The sequence below is a fragment of the Ceratina calcarata genome, unplaced genomic scaffold, assembly GCF_001652005.2.
Source record: "Ceratina calcarata isolate Rehan_Ccalc_2016 unplaced genomic scaffold, ASM165200v1 scaffold297.2, whole genome shotgun sequence".
NCBI classification, from domain to species: domain Eukaryota; kingdom Metazoa; phylum Arthropoda; class Insecta; order Hymenoptera; family Apidae; genus Ceratina; species Ceratina calcarata.
The window spans coordinates 2,546,009-2,566,263 of NW_017152138.1; the positions used below are offsets into that span (position 1 = coordinate 2,546,009).

General features: G+C 44.8%; 1 protein-coding gene across 7 annotated transcripts in view; it reads left to right on the forward strand.

Annotated features, from left to right (window-relative positions):
- Positions 1–639: 639 nt before the first annotated feature.
- The window catches only part of dysc (whirlin protein dyschronic), a 57,450-nt gene continuing 37,834 nt past the window's right edge, over positions 640–20,255 (forward strand). For 3 of the 7 annotated variants that reach the window (XM_018023003.2, XM_018023008.2, XM_018023009.2), the window contains exons 1-4: positions 640–1,094; positions 14,980–15,336; positions 15,532–15,896; positions 18,433–18,444. In XM_018023003.2, coding sequence (XP_017878492.1) covers positions 15,005–15,336; positions 15,532–15,896; positions 18,433–18,444 — 709 coding nt within the window. In that variant the 5' untranslated portion in view covers positions 640–1,094; positions 14,980–15,004. The remainder of the gene's footprint in view (positions 1,095–14,979; positions 15,337–15,531; positions 15,897–18,432; positions 18,445–20,255) is intronic. The other 4 variants (XM_018023004.2, XM_018023005.2, XM_026812827.1 and 1 more) reach the window with 4 other exon arrangements.

The following is a 20,255-nucleotide window of genomic DNA, read 5'->3' on the forward strand; positions in this document are numbered from 1 at the left end:
GCCGTTTTTCTTATAATAATTACTTCGGAAAATTTGTTCATTAAGACGTTATCGCGATTATATTTTATTTATCCAGAAGAAAATACAACAAACGAAATTTTGCATTGAAGGCATTTAGTTTAATGAAAACATTATTTAGATACTCTCTCCACGTGTTATTTGCCACGCGTCATAGTTTTAATTTAGAGTTTAGAATTTAGAGAGCTAACGCAGGTATCGCGTGTCTGACCTTCATCGTCAGTTTCTACTGCGTCGCTGTTTTAATCGTGACTGTGTACTAGAGAAAACTTTGATTTCTCTGTCAACATTTCAAAATCTCACAACAAACAGTTTTAAACGCTTTAAATAAGAAAATAGCTTCTTTCTTTACAATACTGAGAGATTAGAAACTATGTCATTTTCCTCCCATGATCGGTTCTCAAACAAATCGCTAAAGTCCTTCGTTCGTACGCAATAAATAGATAAAAAGTACTCGGGAGTCGAAACTTTACGACTACCCCTGAAATTCGCGCGCCGCGCCGAAGCCTTGCGCCACCCTCTCGACTGTCTTGGTAGCGTCGAGCTTGCGCCCTGCTACCCCTATGTCCTATAATCTGCTCGTAACGACGCGATATTCCCTCGGTAGCCAGTAGACGGCAGTAGTGTTTCGGGTAACGGTTGCACCCCCGGCCTCTCCGAGGTCATCCCTAGCCACCGATTGAACCGGTGAACCGGAGTCGAAGCAACCCCCAGCTAAAGCCCTCGGTCGTGAGGCAGTCGTGAGCTTGGTGTCGAGCTGGGGCGATGCTTGTCGCTCGCGCGTGTTTCGCGATCGCACCGAGTGCTCGCTATCCCGTATCGTCGTCGTCGTTGTTACGTGTGCCGTACCTGTACCCTTGCCCGTACCCGTACGTTCCGCATCGACATCGCCGCGGTCGATCATCGCCGACGTCTTTTACGCCCTCGACCTCATCAGCGTTCTCACGGTTCGCGTCATCGTCGTCGTCGTTGCTCTCAACACTGCTGCAGCAACGAGGAGGCTCGACGGTGCAACGACCGTGCGACAATCGGATGGCTGCACGTGAGCACGGATCTAACGCGAGATGAGAAGAAACGTGAGTCCCGAAATCGTCGAAACCCATTTCGAGCCGCGCGCTGATTCAAGGACAGGAAGCTGGTTCTTGTTTCCCGTAGCTAATCCTAAACGGAGCGGCACGTTCCGTCGCGTTTCGTATCGTATCGTAGTGCCACCGCTCGTAGCTCGTAGCGCGAGATGGCAGAGGTTCCCGCGAGAAATACATACCGTTTTCGAGCTTCTCCGGGTTCCTCACAGCGGATGCCTCTAGACTTCCGTCCAAACTGCTCAGTCAGCCTTTCTTTCCCTCGTCCCTTCATAAGTCGGTTTCTATCACACGAAATTAAAAAAATGGTATCATCGCCGTTCTTTCGTACAGAAGGAATTCCCTTTTAAGGTCTTTCGAACGATTCCACATTGATTGGATCATGGGATTTTAACTATTCCTCTTTTTCTACCCTCGCGCTGAAAAATCTCGTTCTCCAATGAATTTCTCTTTGATCAAAGGCGTTTGACGTGTATAAAAAATTGCATCATGCTGCTTGATAAAATCGATATGCCTCGTATAAAAAATGTATACGAGGTGGAAGCAATATTTTCGTACATCAAGTGGTCGAAAAAGCAGAACTGTTAGTCTACAAGTGTTTGATAAAAAGGATGTGGTTACACTTTGTACACGTGTAATCCGTGAGAGCGCAAAAAGGTACGGTAGGAAATCCTAGTTCATTGCACGATTTCTTCAGTGAATAAAAAAAAACGTCAGTTGGTACGGTAGCGAGATCACGTGCTTCCGAGCGAGCACCGTTTCCGCCCGACTCGGCGCTTAATTTCCTAAATATCGGGCCAGTTTCAATCCTCGGAAAACAACTGGATCTCGTTGGATCTCGCTCTATCCACTATTTTCAAAGCGAGATTTCCACCGTCATTTCCGTTCTTTGTGCTCGTCTAGGCCACTTTCGCCTGGCCGCCTGGCCACGAGTTACTCGCGGCAATCGCGGCCCAAAGTCAAGTGGCCAGCATCCCTTCGTCCCGCCGCTGCCCTCTTCGCCAACCCTTCGTTTTCCTTCTCTTCTTCACGTTTTACGTGTTCATCACGTATCGCCCCTGTGTAACCTCCACTTGTTTCCCGCTTACATTTTTATATTCCACTTACCTCGCTACTCATGCTCTTGTAATTTTTATTATCCACATTCAATGGACAACGAAATTTTTCCATTTGCTCCATTTACGCCGATCTATCATCATATACGATATACAAGAACGTATTATCTATATGGACGTGACATTCGAAGGGTGAATACGTCATTAGTATCCAACAGTATTTCTACTCTCCTGCTATTTTTCAACCGATCTGTACAGCACCCTATCTTCCAACTAAAACAATCAAAATTCCATTACAAAGACTCTGCATACCATAGCTACATACACACACACACAGGCACATACACGTACGCGTGTATTGCGGACCGTAGGCAGGTACCTTGAAAACCTTTCCCAGCAGCCTTTTGTTTCCATCAATTTTCCCAACGTTCCATCCGTATCGCTTTTATCGCTGTCCCTCATCGCTATTCCTCAGGCCGTCGTTCTCCTCTCCGTCGTACCGCGCCGTGTCAGCGGTGGTTTCCAGTACCTACAGGAAATATTTCTTCGCTTTTATTATTAGCCAGCCGCACCGCTGATGCCACCCGTTTTCACGCCCCCGTTTCTCACACGCCGCTTGGCCACGTATCCCGTTCCTCTCGATCTGGTACGCTCGATCGATCTATCGCCGCTAGCGAATTTTGGTTTCAACGAATTTTCTAAGCGGATTCTGCGACTCTTAAAACTGCCTTACTAGACGAAAAAAGTATCGATGTATCGAGGATGAATAAAATATTATGAAGGCGGACTAAACCGAGCACGGGACGAAAATAAATGGAGGGATCGATCGGAGCGAGCGAATTAAGCATTGGTAGATACCTGAATCTTTGCCATTGCAATGCGTTCGACAATGGATTATTATCCGATTTTCTGCCGTTCGACAGATCTGTCGATGAACATTTTTCATAACTTTTGTCGCATATCCGACAACGATTATCCGGCCTTCCTCGGGATATCAGATATCCTGTCGATTCGGCGGTGGCTACAGCTGCGAGTCGAAAGGGTACGTACCTACACACGTAACTGCAGATAACAGGTATAGATTTATATAGCTCGTGGGTATAAGTATCGGACGTCTGCGTTTGATCGGTAGCAGGGAAGTTAATCCAAGTTCCTTCTCTACAATTGTGAGAGATTGAGTTACGTTTTTAAAACAGGGTCGGTACAGATTGTTTCTCCTCTTCCTTCCAAGATAATTTGTTACGAATGCAGCGGAAATAGAGGGATGGGGAAACGTCGAGGGGTATAAATGTAAATAAAAAATGTTTCAGTATGCAAAGGAGTATTATTCGTGGGATGATTCTGCAGAATTATTTCTTTCGAGGAGAAAACCGTGGAATAACAAGTATGCACCGTTGCCGCATTTCGGTATGCTTCAGGAAATTCATTGAAGTGGTTCAAGTATGAATTGCTCACGTACATTAAAAACCCGAAGACGAAGCCATTTTTCATTTTTTAGTTTTATGTATCTTCTCGTAAACACAACTGTGCACTTTTATCTGATTTGGAACAAATCACCCTTAAATTCTCTTGATTCGATCTATTGTCTGATAGGTATTCGTACTTCAGTTTTAAGACAATAAATTCCGGCTGTTCACAGCAGGCGCGAGCTTAAGTAGTTTCTTCGTTTATCAGCCGAGGTCAATTTCGAATTATACGTTCGAAGGTGGGGATGGGAGCATGTAAATAGGACGATTCCAAGATATTTCCATTGCAAATTAGTTCCTGCCTGCTCCGACCTAGTCGGAAAACACGGTTTTCGGACTTTGCTTAGTCCGTTGACGGGCGACGGCTATGAATTCCAAATTTCCTTTCCTGTGACTTGTTCCGCGACACCATTGCGTCCTCATTTTAGTCCGCATGACTCGCCCGCGGTCGACGAATAAAAATTTTTAGAAACATTCTGAACTGCTTTTTTTCCATTTTTAAGTTTTTATACATATACCTAGATTAAATATCCTAATAGTCGAATCATGGAGCATTACAAGTAAATGTATTCGGTTATTGTCAGAGTGATCTAGTTCTGGATACAGTCGAGTCCATTATTCGCTACAAATTGAGTCCCATTCGAAGTCGATTGCCGTAGACATCTATACGCATACGAATCATTCCCTCGATTTTCCTATTGCGATCACGTTCGGGTTCAGGGATCATTGCGTCAAGGAGCTCTTCCATTCTCAGACGAATCAAAGCGGCTCGACCAGTCGAAATTCCTGAAGGAATCGTGGTACGTTCCAACAACGTCGCACAATGGAATGGAAGGTCCCCTGTTCAAAAAGCCGTGCATAAAAGACTTGATTACTCAAATCGGCTTGCCGGAAACACGCGAGTTCGCGACTCATCTTTGCTTTTAGAAATAAGAAGGAGCAGCCTATATTGGCTTTCTGTCAGAATTTGTAAACTTTTAGAACCATTAAAACCTGTCTAGAATGCTTCCTCGAGGCACTTCTTCCATTCTCTTGTCTGTACTTTTACTTAATATTAACATATTCGAGCTTTCAGGTGTTCCTTCTTTTTTCTTTTATATTACATTGCATAAAGCTTTCCAGCTTTTTATTGAATTCTTGCAGGAAACTAGTATAAATTACGTGGGTTATTTAAATTGCGTGCATAATTTCGTATCATGTTGATTCATGCGAACATTTAAGATAAAAACGGAAAGGAGAATAGGTACGTGCATGATTAGGAAACATGAAGCTAACATAGAAAAGAGTAAAGATTAAGAGGGTCTTTCGAATCGACACGTTATCGGTTACGAAATCTTCGTAAATTGGGTTAGAGGCGTATGTGACCGCGTGTGCACAATATTTTAAGGTTTAATTGGTGTCACGTAGCCGAGTAACTAAGTAGTCTACCGACGTGGCTGAATCGTTTCTGTTTTCCTTCGTCGAGGACACGAGGATGCTTCCAACAGATACCCCCTTCTTTCTTCCTTCTTTTCTTCTTGAATCCTATATGTACGTAGTTAGCAAAGCTGTAAGTACCCGTACTAACTCGAGCACGTCCACTTGACGATCGTAATTAATTTTTCGAACGATCTGATGCCTGCGGATCGCCTAGAGTTCGCCTCTCTTAATATTTTTAAATTTTCGTCGACTTTCCCTCGAAATTAAAATTCAGGAAACCTTTAAATTCCCTTCATCACTCGGAAACTTCATATTTTCGCTCATCGCGGGTTACCAATTATTATACATTGGCTTCGTTAAGAAAGAGGAAAGAGGGTAGTCGAACATCGACAAAGGAAAAGGCTTAAAAGCGTGCACAAGGTTTCTTCGACAGCTACCGCGTTATTTATCAATTCGGTTAATTGATCGACGCCATTAGTTTCTTTCTTCGATTACTTGAGTATAGTTGGATGTTTAGGGGAGATAGATCGAGCCTTTTAACTGTGTGTGTGTCTGTTGATTCACTCTGAAGAAGACTAATTGCTATTAGCTCGGCAGACTCGGCTCTTTGAAAGATTTGCGATCACTGCAAATCAAGTCTGCTTTCTTTTCTTAATTGGAAACGACCACGTCGCCTGTTCCATTAAATCCCGACGATTATTTAACTCGGTTTCGTCAACCTATCTCCGATAGACTTGATTCGATTAATAGCAAATTTCTCGGACGTATTTGCTTTCCCAGTATCTTTTTAATTAAAAACTCGATCCACTGTCGTTCGAAATGAAGGTGCGATCGCAGAGGTTTCCAAACATGCACCCCTCGAGGATCCTCCTCGCGTAAGAGGGGCCAGCCCTCGGAAACCAAGTACTTTTCTCACTCCACCGAACAAGAACAACCGTCCCGGTTCCTTTGTGACATTCATTTTAATTTTCACTTCCGCGAGCTCCTTTCAAACCTTCTCTCGACAATGCCACCCACACCCCTACTCGCGTTCTCTCAACATCCCGACGTTATGTACTCCATCCAGCCGAAATCTCCCTTACAACATTCACTCGATTGTTCTATAATACAAAGATGCCGCCCTCGCCCAGCCTTCATCATTAATATCACCTTCCCCCTCTCTCTCTCTTTCTCCCTAATCATCTCGAGCAGTGCCAAAGTTAAACGAGAAAAATGAAGAAAACAAAAAGAGTCACCAGCATTTCCGTGGCCCCGTGACCCTTTCATCACCGTTCCCTCGTCTCAATCTCGATGGTAGACAGTGTATTTGCCTAAGAACTCGTCGCCGAAAGTCCTGGTCGCAACCGAATAACCTTTGGCGGCTAATAAGCGACGTGTAGTCGTAGTCGGGCCTCTGGCGTTGAATCGGCTCGTTTCCTCCCTGCACCGAGCGGAACCAGAAGACCGAGCTCCGCGCTCTTCTCTTCTCGTAACACTTTTCAGCCCTCGACCTCGTGGCCGAGGATCGATTCCTGTGACGTGGTGCGTGAGCACGCCTTCCGTCGTAAAAAAACCTAAGTGGGGGCGAGCACGTTAATAACTAATGGCAATGCTCGCTCGCTGCGGCCAATGCATATCCATACGTTTCCACTGCGTGTGCCTGCATACGATTATGCGTGTGTAATTTACCCGAGTTTTACGTTACAGTTCGCGACAATCTCTCGATCGTTCGAACTGCTAAAAAAAATATTCATATAAGCAGTTTTTCGGTTTCAACCCTGGCAACGATCGCTGTGATTTATCATTATGATTGATGACGGTGACGGGCGTGAAATTGGTGAAAGATCCTCGAAAGGCGCGATATGAAACATGGATGAATCGTCGAAATATATATGGCATATCGATTCGTTGCTTTTTAGTTGAGTCACAAACTTTTATGAAAGTGAGCTTTTCTCTGAACTAACCAGGGGGTGCGTTTACCTATGGTTACGAAGGCATTCAATACGCGTCCATAGAAACGCGTACGAGGTAACTTTTTTTTTTCGAACTGCGATAAGAGCAGCGTGTGGCATCATCGTATTGGTTGTACGTCTCGCACGTGAATAGGATGACCGATACCGCAGTTAGCGAATCGACTTCGAGCAAAGTATTGTTCCAGTCCCTGTACACTCGTACTTTTTACGCTGCGCTTGTTCCATTTTTACCTGGACGGGTCTGTTTTCGAAAGTCGCGTCGTCACGTAACAACGTCACCATTTGAATGCCGTTGTTCGAAGAGATTTGTCTGAATTCCAGTCCGAAATTTAAAACGTCGAACGAGAATATGTGGCACACAATGGCGGTGTACACGTATTCTCCGAGAACTTACATTACAGTAGGTACAGTATTCGTGACAAAACCTGGGAAGGAACGTATGAAAGGAGGGAAAAAAAGGGAAAAATAGTAAAATGGGAGGATAAACGAAAAGAGGGCAGAGCGGGGGCATAAAATTAAGCCTATCTGGCATCAACGTTCGTGCAACAGGCTGCCCCTACAATCCCGAAGAGCGAATCGTTTCTACTTAAATTCAAACGATTTGAAATGATTTCAAGGTACTTGTGACTAGTAATAACAAAGTAATTTTCTCCTCTTCACGTACAAGTATATATATTTCTGCTCTCTGTTGATACGGAATTTCCTAATTTTATGCCAAGTCACATAGGCTAATTTCGTTCTATTTCGCGTAAACGGTATTCTGGACCGTTTCGGAATCGTCCCACTGATCCAAGTAGTTACATGCCAATAGCTGACAACTGACCCATCCCCGAGTAGGAACAGACGATGCTCGTCACGCTAACCGGCATGGCACGGCACGGGAAATTGGATTCGATCCCTCTGTTCCGTGTAAACCTCGGTTTGCTGCCGGACGACAGTAGATCCGATAGGGCATTTGCCTCTTTTCCCTATCGCAGTATACACCCTCGAACGTCGCTCTACATTACAAAAAAGTAAACTAATAAATGGCTCGCGTTGTTAGCTCGTATTTGAAAAAGAAAATATGGTCATAGAAAATTTTCTGAGTCCCGTTATTCATAATTAATGCGCTCGTGTTTGCGTTTTCTCCGCATTGCACGTACTAATTTTCTCCGGGACCTCGCTTTCCCATTGTCGCATTCGATGTGTGCAATTTTTCTGCATAGGCATACGCGATGTTAACGGCAGCCGTGTTGCCACGCGATGCACCGTGCCGCGGCGGTGGTAAAACTCGATGGTAGTCACGTCAGCGTGGCTTCTTAATGCGACCGTGCACGAATCGTGACGGGGGTGAAAAAGAAAAACGCCGCGAGCGGAAGAGGAAAACCGAGCGAGAAACAGAGAGAGGGGGGAGGGGGAAAAGAGCGAGGAAACACCGCGTGGAATTCTTCTTTTTTACGGTTTGGTCGTAGAGCACGCCAGGCAGAATGTTGCAACACAACAATTTCGACCACAGTTCCGAGAAGTGTCCCTTAGCGTGCGAATTGGCGCAGAACTTACAGAAACTTGGAAGATATTTTTGCCGGCGTGCAATTTTCGGTCCCCCGTGCTGAGTCTGACTGAGTTTTATTGGACCTACGTCCAAGTGGCCGTTTGTTGGTTACCCGGCTGGAAACGTCGCGATAAGCTAATCGATGTAACTCCGGGGAGTTCCATTATAATTTTCCGGATCATTACACCGGCTAAACGATTTCAAAGGATTTTGAAAAATTGAATCGTTCGTCTATAAATTGCAATTAATTGTTATCTATTTTCGTCTACGTACGCATAATGTAATAGACGGTTTAGGGTCGCGATGATTAAGGTGAATGGAAGATTGTTAGCTGTTTCCAGCGTACAGTGGCTAGTTAGTAGTCTGAGGAGAATTAATCTTGGTTAAGTGTTAAATTGGCGAATTGTGTTTGCCGGTTTAACGACAGAGCGATTTGTGTAACGAAGCTGACCGGTACTCGTAACCGTTCACCGCTCGCGTTCAGCAATATTTCTTTGATCCTATCGCGGCTGCTCGGTTTCCGGTTTTAAAACACCAGCGCCCGTAAGGAAAACCCCATCCAGTTTTATTAATTAATTGTTGCGTTAAATCGCAATAATTCACCGGTATCCGTACGTTATACTTCCTCTCGTTATCGCGCCGCATCAGGATTCTAGACGGTTAACGATGTCCGCTCGCCGTGGTGTTGATTCCCTTCCTAAATCTTCATTCCCTCGCAGCGAACTTGAGCGAAGTTAATCGTGTCCGCGGTTCGAGTCAATCTAATTAAACCATTGATAAATTATCGTTGTCAGTTTAACAACAACGAATGTGCATTTTCTCGTGGCCGTCGTATTTTCAAAAAGTCGATTGTACAAGTTTAAAGTAAATAATACGCCACGGTGTGTACGTACGGTGCACCTGAGTGCACCTAGAACGAGAGGTCAGGCATGCATGCCCCTCGAGGTGAAGCGGGGCGGCGAAGAGGCCGCGCGGCGGTGAAATATTGCCACTGCAATCGTCGCAGCGCGCGTGTTGCGTTTGTTTCGAGCTCCGAAAGGGCCCGTGTCCCTTCGCCTTGGTACCGGCGATACAATCCAGGAAAAGCCGCGTACGCCGTGCGAACAGGGATGCTTGACCATCGTGCACCGGCCGTATGCGGTCGCGGGTTGCAGATGCTTTCCACGGTTTACGACCCTCTTTGCGCGTTTTACTGCATGCCCTTTCGTTCTGACCCTTCTTTCCTCTATTTCTTCTCTTACTCGTCTTCAACGTTTCCGTGCACCCAGGCCGCCGCCGCGCGCCGTACGCGTGGTCGCCCGTCTTTCCCTGTTCTTTTTCTTCCGCGCGAACTTACGTATCCACTTACACAACTGGTACGCGTTCCTCCTGAGAATCGTCCGATGCTCGCAAGAAGCAAGCGGTTTGTTTATTAAAGGCTTACCACCATGCCAACGGCGACTTTTATCGCGTCTAAAGCTAACCGTAAAACCAGCTGTTCGTGGCTCCTGGTTCACGGTCCGTTTCGTCTTTCGACGGGCAAAGTAATTATGAAATACGTAGGAGACTTCGTGTTTCTCAAATAGCTGGAAGTAGCGAGGGTTACACGTTGTATACAACGGGCGAAATAAAAATTGTAAGGAATTCATTCATTAAAAGGGGACTCGTTAATAAAGCGTAGAGGCCTATGATCGATGATGACGTTTTTCAGCACGAGAGGATGACCGTAGGCAACCTAAAGCGAGGCCACACAAACACGGCACGACACAGCCGGCCGCGGCCGGTCTCGAGTCTCCGTGCGCCCCGAGCCTGTGAACGGAACAAGTGTATATTTAGAAACGTTCGATAGAGTCACCATGCCGACAGGCTAATCGTTAATTGATGCGCGAAAATTCAACGACGACGCTCGCCCCGATACGATCGACGTCGATACGAGCCACCGATCGTTTCGTAATATAAAACGCGGTTCGTGGCGTGCCGCGTAATCCTCCGATCCGCTGCAATACTTTGCACTCTATAGATAATAATTAGCGTCGTGCTCGCATCAGAACGTTTCACTTTCTTCTGATTGAGACTCTTTGGTTTGCTGTGAAATTATATTCACCAATTACCCTTTCGACAGTTTCATTATTTCACTTTGCAATTATCTGTGCACACGAATAATGCAAACGTCTTGGAAATCGTTGAGATTCGTTTAATTTGCTTCAAGCACGATTTTAAATAATTTCGGAGAGCAAAGTGTTGAACGTACCAATTGAAATGATTACGGTACTTATAAATCATCGTCGCAATCGTGATCTAAGTAGCAATTTGTTGAAACTTAGATGATGTCGTGCAAAGATTGGTAGGACAGATATTATCCTTGTTTGTTCATACACGAGTCAGACATTCAAGTTAGCAATCAGTCTCCATTCGTTGTCCTGGGGATTTGTTTTTTTTTTTTATAGGTCTATTGAATATGCTTGCTGCCTACGATCGATCGGTGAAAAATAAAATAGTCTTGTGTGAAATATCATGAAAACTGTAGCTTTCCATATTTTTAATACTTTGAAAAATTATTGATCGTAAGAATTTTGGAAAATCTGGCGATAAAAGGGAAATAAATAAAAAAAGACCCAAGGGTAGGTAAAATTGATGGAAATCAAAGTAACTATAGTCTTTCCCTGAGGAATCCTTTCATCCTTTTAAGGCGATTAAATCGAAAAGCACGATTATCTCGGAACGCAATCAAACCCGATTGGGGTTGGGGTCGGTTGCTCCTTGCGCTCTTAACGGGGCGCTATAGCCAACTATACATATGTACAGTAACAGCGTTACAGTGGCTCGGAGTCACGAGAGAAACGACACGATGGAAAGGGAGCTGGTGAATCTGAATGAAGCCGGCTTCAGGGGGGTGTTTCAGCAGTATTGATCGCCCCACCCTTGCATCACGGTACACATAGCATAGCATCCCTCCTTTCGTTCTCTTCACCCTTCCACCCTACCATCGCACGTTCCATCCCTTATGCTACACCGCTACAACCCACAATTTTACGTCTTCTCTCTCTTCCTCCTTCCTCTTCGCCTCTGTCCCTCTCCCTCTCATACATAAGTTATATGTTTCTTGCTTCGCGTTACCTTTTTATACAACTGCTTGTTTCTTCCTTCCGTTACTTCCTTTTCAACCCTACTATCCCTTATTTATCTTTATTCTTTCCACCTCGCTCCACCGGATATTTCACACCTTACCCTCTCAGCCCTCTCTGCCCCGCCGTCCACGATCCCTAGAAACATCCAGGGGCAAGTTCTCCTCGCCAGCGAACAAGCTACCAGCTCGCTTCTCAGTGTCAAGGTCAGGTCAAATTGATTCACGGTGAATCAGAGAGTAGGAGAGAACTGTGGTTTGATCGTTGCCAAGGCACGTGAACATTGAGAGGTTCGATGCGCGTATTCGCCGGATCGTTGCTCGATTTCCTAGGCATTGTGACAATTGTGGTAACAGGGCGCAAACAAAGGACAAAGAGTTGAACAGTTAAATGACGCGCAGGTTGCGTGTGCCCTCGGGATTGTCGCACTGTCGAACCGCGCCGATCGAGCAACGCTGCGGTCAGTTTTCATTGAAACTGACCCGCCCTTTGGGACTTCGTTTTTGGGAGAGGGATCGAAGTAACTGTACGCTGATCGGACGTTAAACATTGCATTCGGGTACATCGCAAATGTCAAGATCCCGTTTGTTTAGCGTCGAGACATTCCATAATTCAAAGAGAGTACAGAACCATTTTCTGCGTTAGGCGTTCCAACCAGTCCGGAGTTTAATAACGATTCTAATTAAATAACCATAACTTATTAGATTCACCGAGGCCAGAGTTCACGCGGCGTCCCATTTTCGTTGTCGAGATGAAACTGGAGCTATAGCTCTCGCGAGAAAATTCGCGTAAATTTATTGGTACTTCCATAGGGGAAAACAGGGGCCCGCGTAAAGTCGTCCTCGTCTCTCGAGAGCGATTCCTTCCGTGGAGAATACCGAATACGACTCCGTGAACTCTGAAACTCTCGCGTTTCCTATTCGTCGCACCGCAATGCTGGTAGGCCGTAAGCTGTATTGGATGTTTGTTTTACGCGAATCGATCGTTTTCGTTCCCGGTATGAATTAAACACCGCTCGCGTTCGAGCTTGACCGTCCGATACTCGGATCGATCCGCTTGTTCCGCTCATACCGCCTGCGAAGCACCGGGTTTGCATAGGTATGCATTTATCGGTTACCGCGAACGCGAACCGGATGACTCCAAAATTTCTTCCGCCGCGCGCCGGTAACAGGAGGCTTCCTAACGCTATTAGAACCTCAGTGGCGAGCCGTGCCGGTAACGCGTTCCAGAAAATCGACTCGTCACGACGGTGTCGAAGCTCCGTCGTAACCACGACCACCGACACCAGTCTTCCATTCCACGACGGATTAATATTCCACGCGCAGCGCCTAGAATTCGCAGTTCGATTTCGCTGATCCGACGACCTAACCCGCTATTTACGGCCGGGAACCTCCAAGCTTACCCGATGCTTACCCGCTACTCAGATTCACTCCCTCCGCTCGTATACACTGACGCAGCACTTCGATTTTTTACCGTAGCGGCAATTTTATCTCGTCGTTAAAGCGCGACGGAAAACATTTTGATAAACGAGCGTGTAACCCCAGAAGAAATAGAGTGTAGGTATAGCACGCGCGCGCGCGGGCTAGAGGTGGATATATATTCGGGGGCGTAAAAAGGAAAGCCTTGGTCTCTCACGGAAATGTCGCCGAGGGTGGTCGATTACGGAGGTGGAAATTTTAAAGGGGGGCGTATAAATCACCCCGGCTAGTGCGAGCAGTGGGCGATTTCACGCGAGGCGTGACGCCACGAACAAGGGGCAACTTTCAAATTTCTTCCGGCGATAATGGTCGGTTTCCTGTTCCCCGCTTCCTGTTTCCTGGGATTATGACATTGCCGCGCCGTCAAGGAAAATCACGTGCAGATTTTATCGGCAAGACGATCGACTGCGATAAGAGACGATTTCTGCGCTGTTTCGTTAGTCACGCGTTCAAAATTCGATATTAACTGAAAACTTTGCATAACATACACACGATTGTTAATCTTCATTTAACTTAAGCAGTCCATGAAAGGTAATTTTCATATTTGTCTATTAAGGATGTATTGGCTATACAGTCAATCTAAAAAGTTTATACACTTTAGAAACGCATTTTTTAAAAAGAAATCAGACGTCGGAAGAACATTGCTAATAATAAACAACAACAAAAAATTTTCGATTTTTCCGAGATTTTCCCAAGGGATACCCCTTCAAATTTCGCGAAATTTTCGTTTTTCCTGAATAACTCCCAAACCGTTAGTCCTACGGGAAAATTCCATCAGACCTTTCTTGTAGAGGACGACGAGATCTACAATTTCTGTACAAAAAGTTTTCGCTAGCATTAATAGTTTACGAGTTATTTGCGAAAAACTGTTTTTTCGTTTTTCGTCAATAACTCGTGAACTATTGACGCTAGCGAAGAATTTTTATACAGAAATTGTAGATCTCGTCGTCCTCTACAAAAAAGGTCATATGCAATTTTCCCGTATCTCGAACGGTTTAGGAGTAATTGAGGGAAAACGAAATTTTTTGTCAAAACTTGGCTGTTTCGACGGTGAGATGGTCGGATTTTGTCAATGTCAATAAAATACCAAATAATCATACTTAACTCGTTAAATACTGAAGTTAGAAGAAAAATGCATAGAACTTTTCTTGTAGAGGATGTCAGTGCCTAAAATTTCTGTATAAAAAGCTTTTCACCAGCGTCAATAATTAATTGGATATTTCCTTCTATACTTTTTAGCACGTAGCTATTTATTATTAGCATTATTCTTCCGACGTCTGATTTCTTTTTAGTTATAGGAAATGCGTTTTTCTAAGGTACATAAACTTTTGGGATTGACTGTATAGCCAATACTTGCTTAAGAAGAAATTTCTTTTACGAATTTCAAACGCGGTTTGTTCCTTTGTTATTCCTACCGATGATCAAAGTCTCAAAAATGAATTTTAATGAACGGGAACCTCGAGGGAGATTCAGGGCGAGACCAAAACGCGAGGTTACGTATTTGGTTAAATTCCGTACTTGAGGAGCGTAGGAGGTGAATATTGGATCCCCCGAGACTCGAGAGAACCTCGGTTCAGGACTAATTTATAATATTCTCGATCGATAAAGTCTGTCCGCGAAATTCAGGTCGTGGCCCTCTTTATCTCTCATCAAGCCTCTTTGATTATTACCGATCTTCCTCACGAACGCGACACGTGCTAATTGTATTTTCATAAACTTGAAAGTTGCCCGCCTCGACGTCGAGGGACTTTAACGAATCGTGCCTCTAGACACTTCGTTCGTTAGTAGAAACGGCATTAAATTTTATCTACATAAATTATAGTATTACTATTAAACTCGCTAATGACTTAAGGAACGACCGTGTATGATACCAGGTTTGACAAAACGGATCGCAGAGGCATGGCCAGCAGCACGGAGGATTACGGATCGGAATTGCAAGAATTGCAATGGGGCGCTGGCAGCGGTTCGCATTTCCTCCGTAGCGGCTCTCACTTCCTGCAAGGGAGAAGCGGCACCAGCGGTTGCTACGAGGCCGAGGACCTGGAGCCGAGCAGCAGACACCATGGCGGTCAGCACAGGGGTTATTACAGCCCACCGGGGACGAGTTACACGATCGTCGAGAGGCCGCCGAGCGCCCCTCATCATCACTCCTCGCACACAACCCCGTACCGGCACAGAGGACACGCCACTGCTCCTGGTTCCGGCGCCATCTCACCGGAACAGGTGATCAGGTACGTTGTAACACCCTTTTTTACACCTTCCCCACCATACCTTTCATCTATACTTAGTTTCTTTCGATTTATATTCACTTATCGTTATAAAAATATAGAACGAAAGGCAGGGTCAGAGGATAGATTTAGATTGGGATTTTCAAGGGATCAAGGGGATAATTGATAACGTATATGGGCGGGGTTTGATTCGGGCAGGCTTTTCGGGAACAGCGTGTCGGATCGTCGACCAGGCGACAGGAGGACGCCTGCATCGTCGCCGGCCAGCGTCGCCGCGGTCAGAAACACGCCTCAGTCCTCAGGGTCCCATGCGCAGCAACAGCAGCAGTCCCAACAGTCGCAGCAATCGCAGTCCGCGAACGCTGGGAATCCTCCCACGTCGCCCAGCTCTCAGCCGCTGAGCCTGCAGGAGCTCACCGTAAGGACAATCACTATGACGAGAGAACCGCCCGACTCTCACGGCTTTGGGATCTGCGTGAAGGGTGGCAAGGACGCAGGTGAGATCCGAAGTACCTCCTCCTTTGGGCTACCCCCGTCGCCGTACTTCAAGCCTCAAGATCGAGGTATCTGCATCTTTCGAAACAAAAACAAAGCAAGAATGATTAGACAGACTAAGAGACAATTAGCAATAGCTTTCGCTGGTATTTCTTCTTGCCATTTCACTTCCACCCCACCGCACGCGGCCCAGAAAATCATCGATCGCGATTGCCTTAGATTCGTCTCAAATCGTTTAGGATACTCGATCTTATTTTTCTTATAATTTTTTTTTTCTCATTTTGTTCCTTTTTCTCATATTGGCTAGTTCGCTTTTTAACTTGCTTCAATCATATTCAGTCTCTTTACATTATATGGGTAATTATTTTGTTCGTCGAGGAGAGAAAACGTTATTTGAGATTCACTTTCCTTTCCTTTTCACCGATGATTGATTCGCGCTGGGGTTTTCTTGATAAACAAAAAGCTGTACCAATAGAAGTTCGTTCAGCTGATCGTTCTTTAATCTGGCGACAGTGGCTGTTATTCCTTGTTAAATTCTTAGGTCCACAGAATTTTAATTTATTTACTGAAACTCTATTGAGAATTGTTAATTAATCTTACGATTTCGTCACTAGTTAGCGATAGCAAAAGTGTCAATTATCCAAAATGGACAAAAAGTTAACAATAGGAGACACTAGTGCAAATAGATACCTATGTGCACGGTGTACATATACATTTACAGCGTGCAATGCGGTAATTAACAACACTAGCTAATTGATCGGCGATACGATGCCACGGCAAACAGTTAACGACGCGTCTCTGATTGCTGACTAGTCACGTATTCGTTTCTTCCGCGTTGTCCGAACCGAACTCTGGGTAGACGTATAATTACACGGTAGTGTTATCAGTAGTCATTACTTCTGTCCGCAAGGATTATTGAAAGAACGAATGGCCAACGGAATCTCTTTTCGTATTTATACAACTATTCTGGAAAAACGCGAAATATTTCCTATTTCTGATATACTAATGGATACTCGATAAAAAAAGTCTAAAAACAATTTTGCGCGCATGTGTTTCAAATATCGAGTGCAGTTGAAGGAGAACCAATATTCGTGAAATATTAATTAAACCGGATGAACATTTTATTCGCGGCTTCAAGAGGATCTCTTTATTTTTTCATCAATACTTTTTTCGTTGCGGGAATGGTTGCCTGTGGAAGCTTGGGTTTGCGAGGAATTTAACGGACGAGGAAGAGGCGGATGGTTCGTTTGGAGGAAGTGAAGTTAAATATTAATCGTAGAGGGGGAATGTTTAGTGGCTCCGCTCGTATCAAGTGGGATGGGGCGAAAGAGATTCGAGTTGTTGGCTCGGCTTATAACGCTTACATTTTTTTCTTTTTTAACCGTTAAGCGGTTGTTTAGCGAGGCTCGGTAAATTTGCGAGAAATACGGTGTGTTCGATTGAGGGGCGGTTTGTTTTGTCGGACAAATATTAGGGAGGAAACGGGTGATGGGGAGGTCACCAGGGAGCGATTCTGCGTGAATCGCGGCGTATAAACGTGTCCTCTAATATTGATTTCCGCGATGCTTTATGGCCGGATGGGAAGATAAACAAAACGGTTCTTAAAAGATAACATTAAATATTATTTTGCACTAAATGCACTTGTTAATTATGTATCAATTTCCCAATAACGTGCATTTACGTCATACTTGAATGCGGAGGATCTCATAAGTGAAAGGACAGTCACTTGAAGAAAATGTAAAATTAAAGAACGATCGTCGAACGAAATGAATGGCCAATCGAAGACTTTAGGAATTATTTTGCCGAAAGTTAGATACGCTATGAATAAATAAATAGATATGACTTCGCGTGAGATCCATGTTCCACGGATGCCAGACGAGCATCCTCATATGTCGCGTCGACCTCGACGGTTTCACCCTTTCGAGTCTTGAAAATTTCACGCTTGATTGCCGCACACTACGCACCATAAATGGCGATCTCGTTCACGCTTTTGGTCAATCGTCGGAGTTTCCTTGCTCGGCTTGAAAGCGTCAAGACGTGAAAAGGTGAAAACGTGTCACGGGAGACCGTGAATTATCGCGGGGATGGGAAAGGGTATCCGGCAAAGAACGACGTCCGGGTGTCTTTTACTCGAGTTTCTTCGAAAATTCTCTTTATTGTCGTTGAAAGAATCTCTTCTCGCTTGATTAATTGAGGACAGTTGAAAATCATATCGAAATTAATTTGGTACATCGCAGCGTTGGTCTTTAATAACGATACACCGATATTTCATTTCAAAAGATTCTAATTAACATCCTTGAATTTATTAATAGAACTTCGACAGTATTTGAATCGCCGAGAGAACACGTCGATGCGAAAAAAAAACGAAGAGTTAAAAAATTGCTTAGCGCCGTCCATGAATTGAATAGCCTGTGCGCTGTAGAATACAGATAGAAAAGAGCGTGGAGAAAAAAGTAGGTCGAATGATCGATTGGTAATTTTCGAAGAATCAAAGCTACCGCATGACGGTGCCGCTGGAAACCTTGGCGTCGTTTAGAGCCGGTCGAAATCGAAATAAGCCAACTGGCGGTGTGTCTTTTCTTGTTTTCTGTTTCGCTGTACCAGAAGCGCAGTCAGGTAACTCATCACCAACCATACGAACGAGAAAGAATGTAAGGAATAAAAAGAAAACGAGGAGCGAGAGAGTGAGAGAGAGAAAGAGAGGCAAAGCAAGAGAGAGTGAGAAAGTGAAATACATATGTATCAGGAGAGAGGACGAAAGATACATTTAGCATTTATTTAAATAATCATTGGGAGATTGAAAGAAACGTTGATTGTGCACGTATATTCGTCTGTGTACAATAAATTACGCATGATTAAAGACGTAAACTCACGATGCCTCTATGCAATGATTCACCACTTTTTACAGACAGTTCCTTCGCGATCTACGTGCGTATGTGTCCTCATGGGCAAACGATCGTTAATCGATATGATTTATATCCTTGCAGCAGCCACGTTCGATTCGTGATGCATGGGCTGCTTGTTGCCATTCCTCTTTCTCTGTTCAGTACACGCTAGCTAGACTCGCTTAATCGAGTCTTTCAAGGGGCTATTATAATACGTCTTGTACTACGAGGTAATCGGCTGATTTGTACAATTCCTTTTGACCGCCTGGTGCATTCTAACACTTTGCCTCATCAGTCAAACGAGTAAATTCCACTGGTTTATTCTCGTGAATGGTACACGACGTGAACTGAAATTTTTAGCATCAACGAATCGATCAACAGTTTGAAAAACAAAAATCGACAGAGCCAATTTATCGTTCGTGTACTCTCGCAGGTCGCAAGAAACACGATTGATCGAATCGCGAAGGAACCGAACCGGAATCGATTCGTCGAACCGTTGTTGCATTTAGGTCATTTCGGAGAACACTCGACGGGGTCACGGGGACCATTATAAGCTCAGTTTCCACGTATCGTTCGAATTTCTCATAGGCCGCGTTTCAATCTCCCGATGGTTTTCGAGTATCTACGATCACATATTTATATGTGCCTATATGTGTATGTACTTACACACCCATAGACGGACGCATACACACGTACACGCACACACTGAGCTAACGATCGATGTCGCATGAAAGTGTTATGCGCAGATCGGCCGGGCTTGGGGCTAGAGGGCGAGCAGAAGCACAAGAGAAAGGAAGCCAATTATAGATTAGAATTTATTCTCTAAACGTTTCCATATTTTATTCAACCGATCGGAGTTCAAGTAACGTTCGCGTGAACAGGTGGCTGATCAATCGGATTCCTCTGCCGTGAGATCGGAATCGATTGTTGTGCTCGTCTCCTTTTCCGTGCCGCTTGATCACGATTCGATTTCAGTTTCTTCCGGGCCTCAGCCCGAGACTCTGGAGCGTGCTCGCCTATTTCCAGCATTACGTACAGTTCTTTCCTCGGGGACGACGAAAGAACGTCGGCGTACATACGTGATAAGGACAGATTAGCCTGGAAACGTCTTCTGAATTTCCTCTCGATTCTCAAACGACCGGCCTAAGTCGAGGGGACTCGATCTCTCGAGAGACCCACCGCAAGATCAAAGTAAAGAAGATTTTAATCTTCGCGTTACTGCCTACGCTCCGAATTCTATTCTTCCCTGACGCGTTGGCACTGTCGAGAACAGAGCGAACTGTTTTTTAACGTTTCTTTAATACGCGAGCACGTGCAAAAATTATTTCATCGCTGCCATTTACGAGAGATAAAACGCGGACCTAAAAAATACGTACCGCGCGATCCTTATTATTAAATATAGTTTATGTTTCGTTGTTATGCAACTGGGGCACAACTGTTGCGAGTCGCGTCTTTTGTTTAACAAAAAGAAAAGGTGGTGGCGCGGCGCGAGGAGAATGTCGAATGGTGTAACAGGGTTTATCTTCCTATGACCTCGTTTTT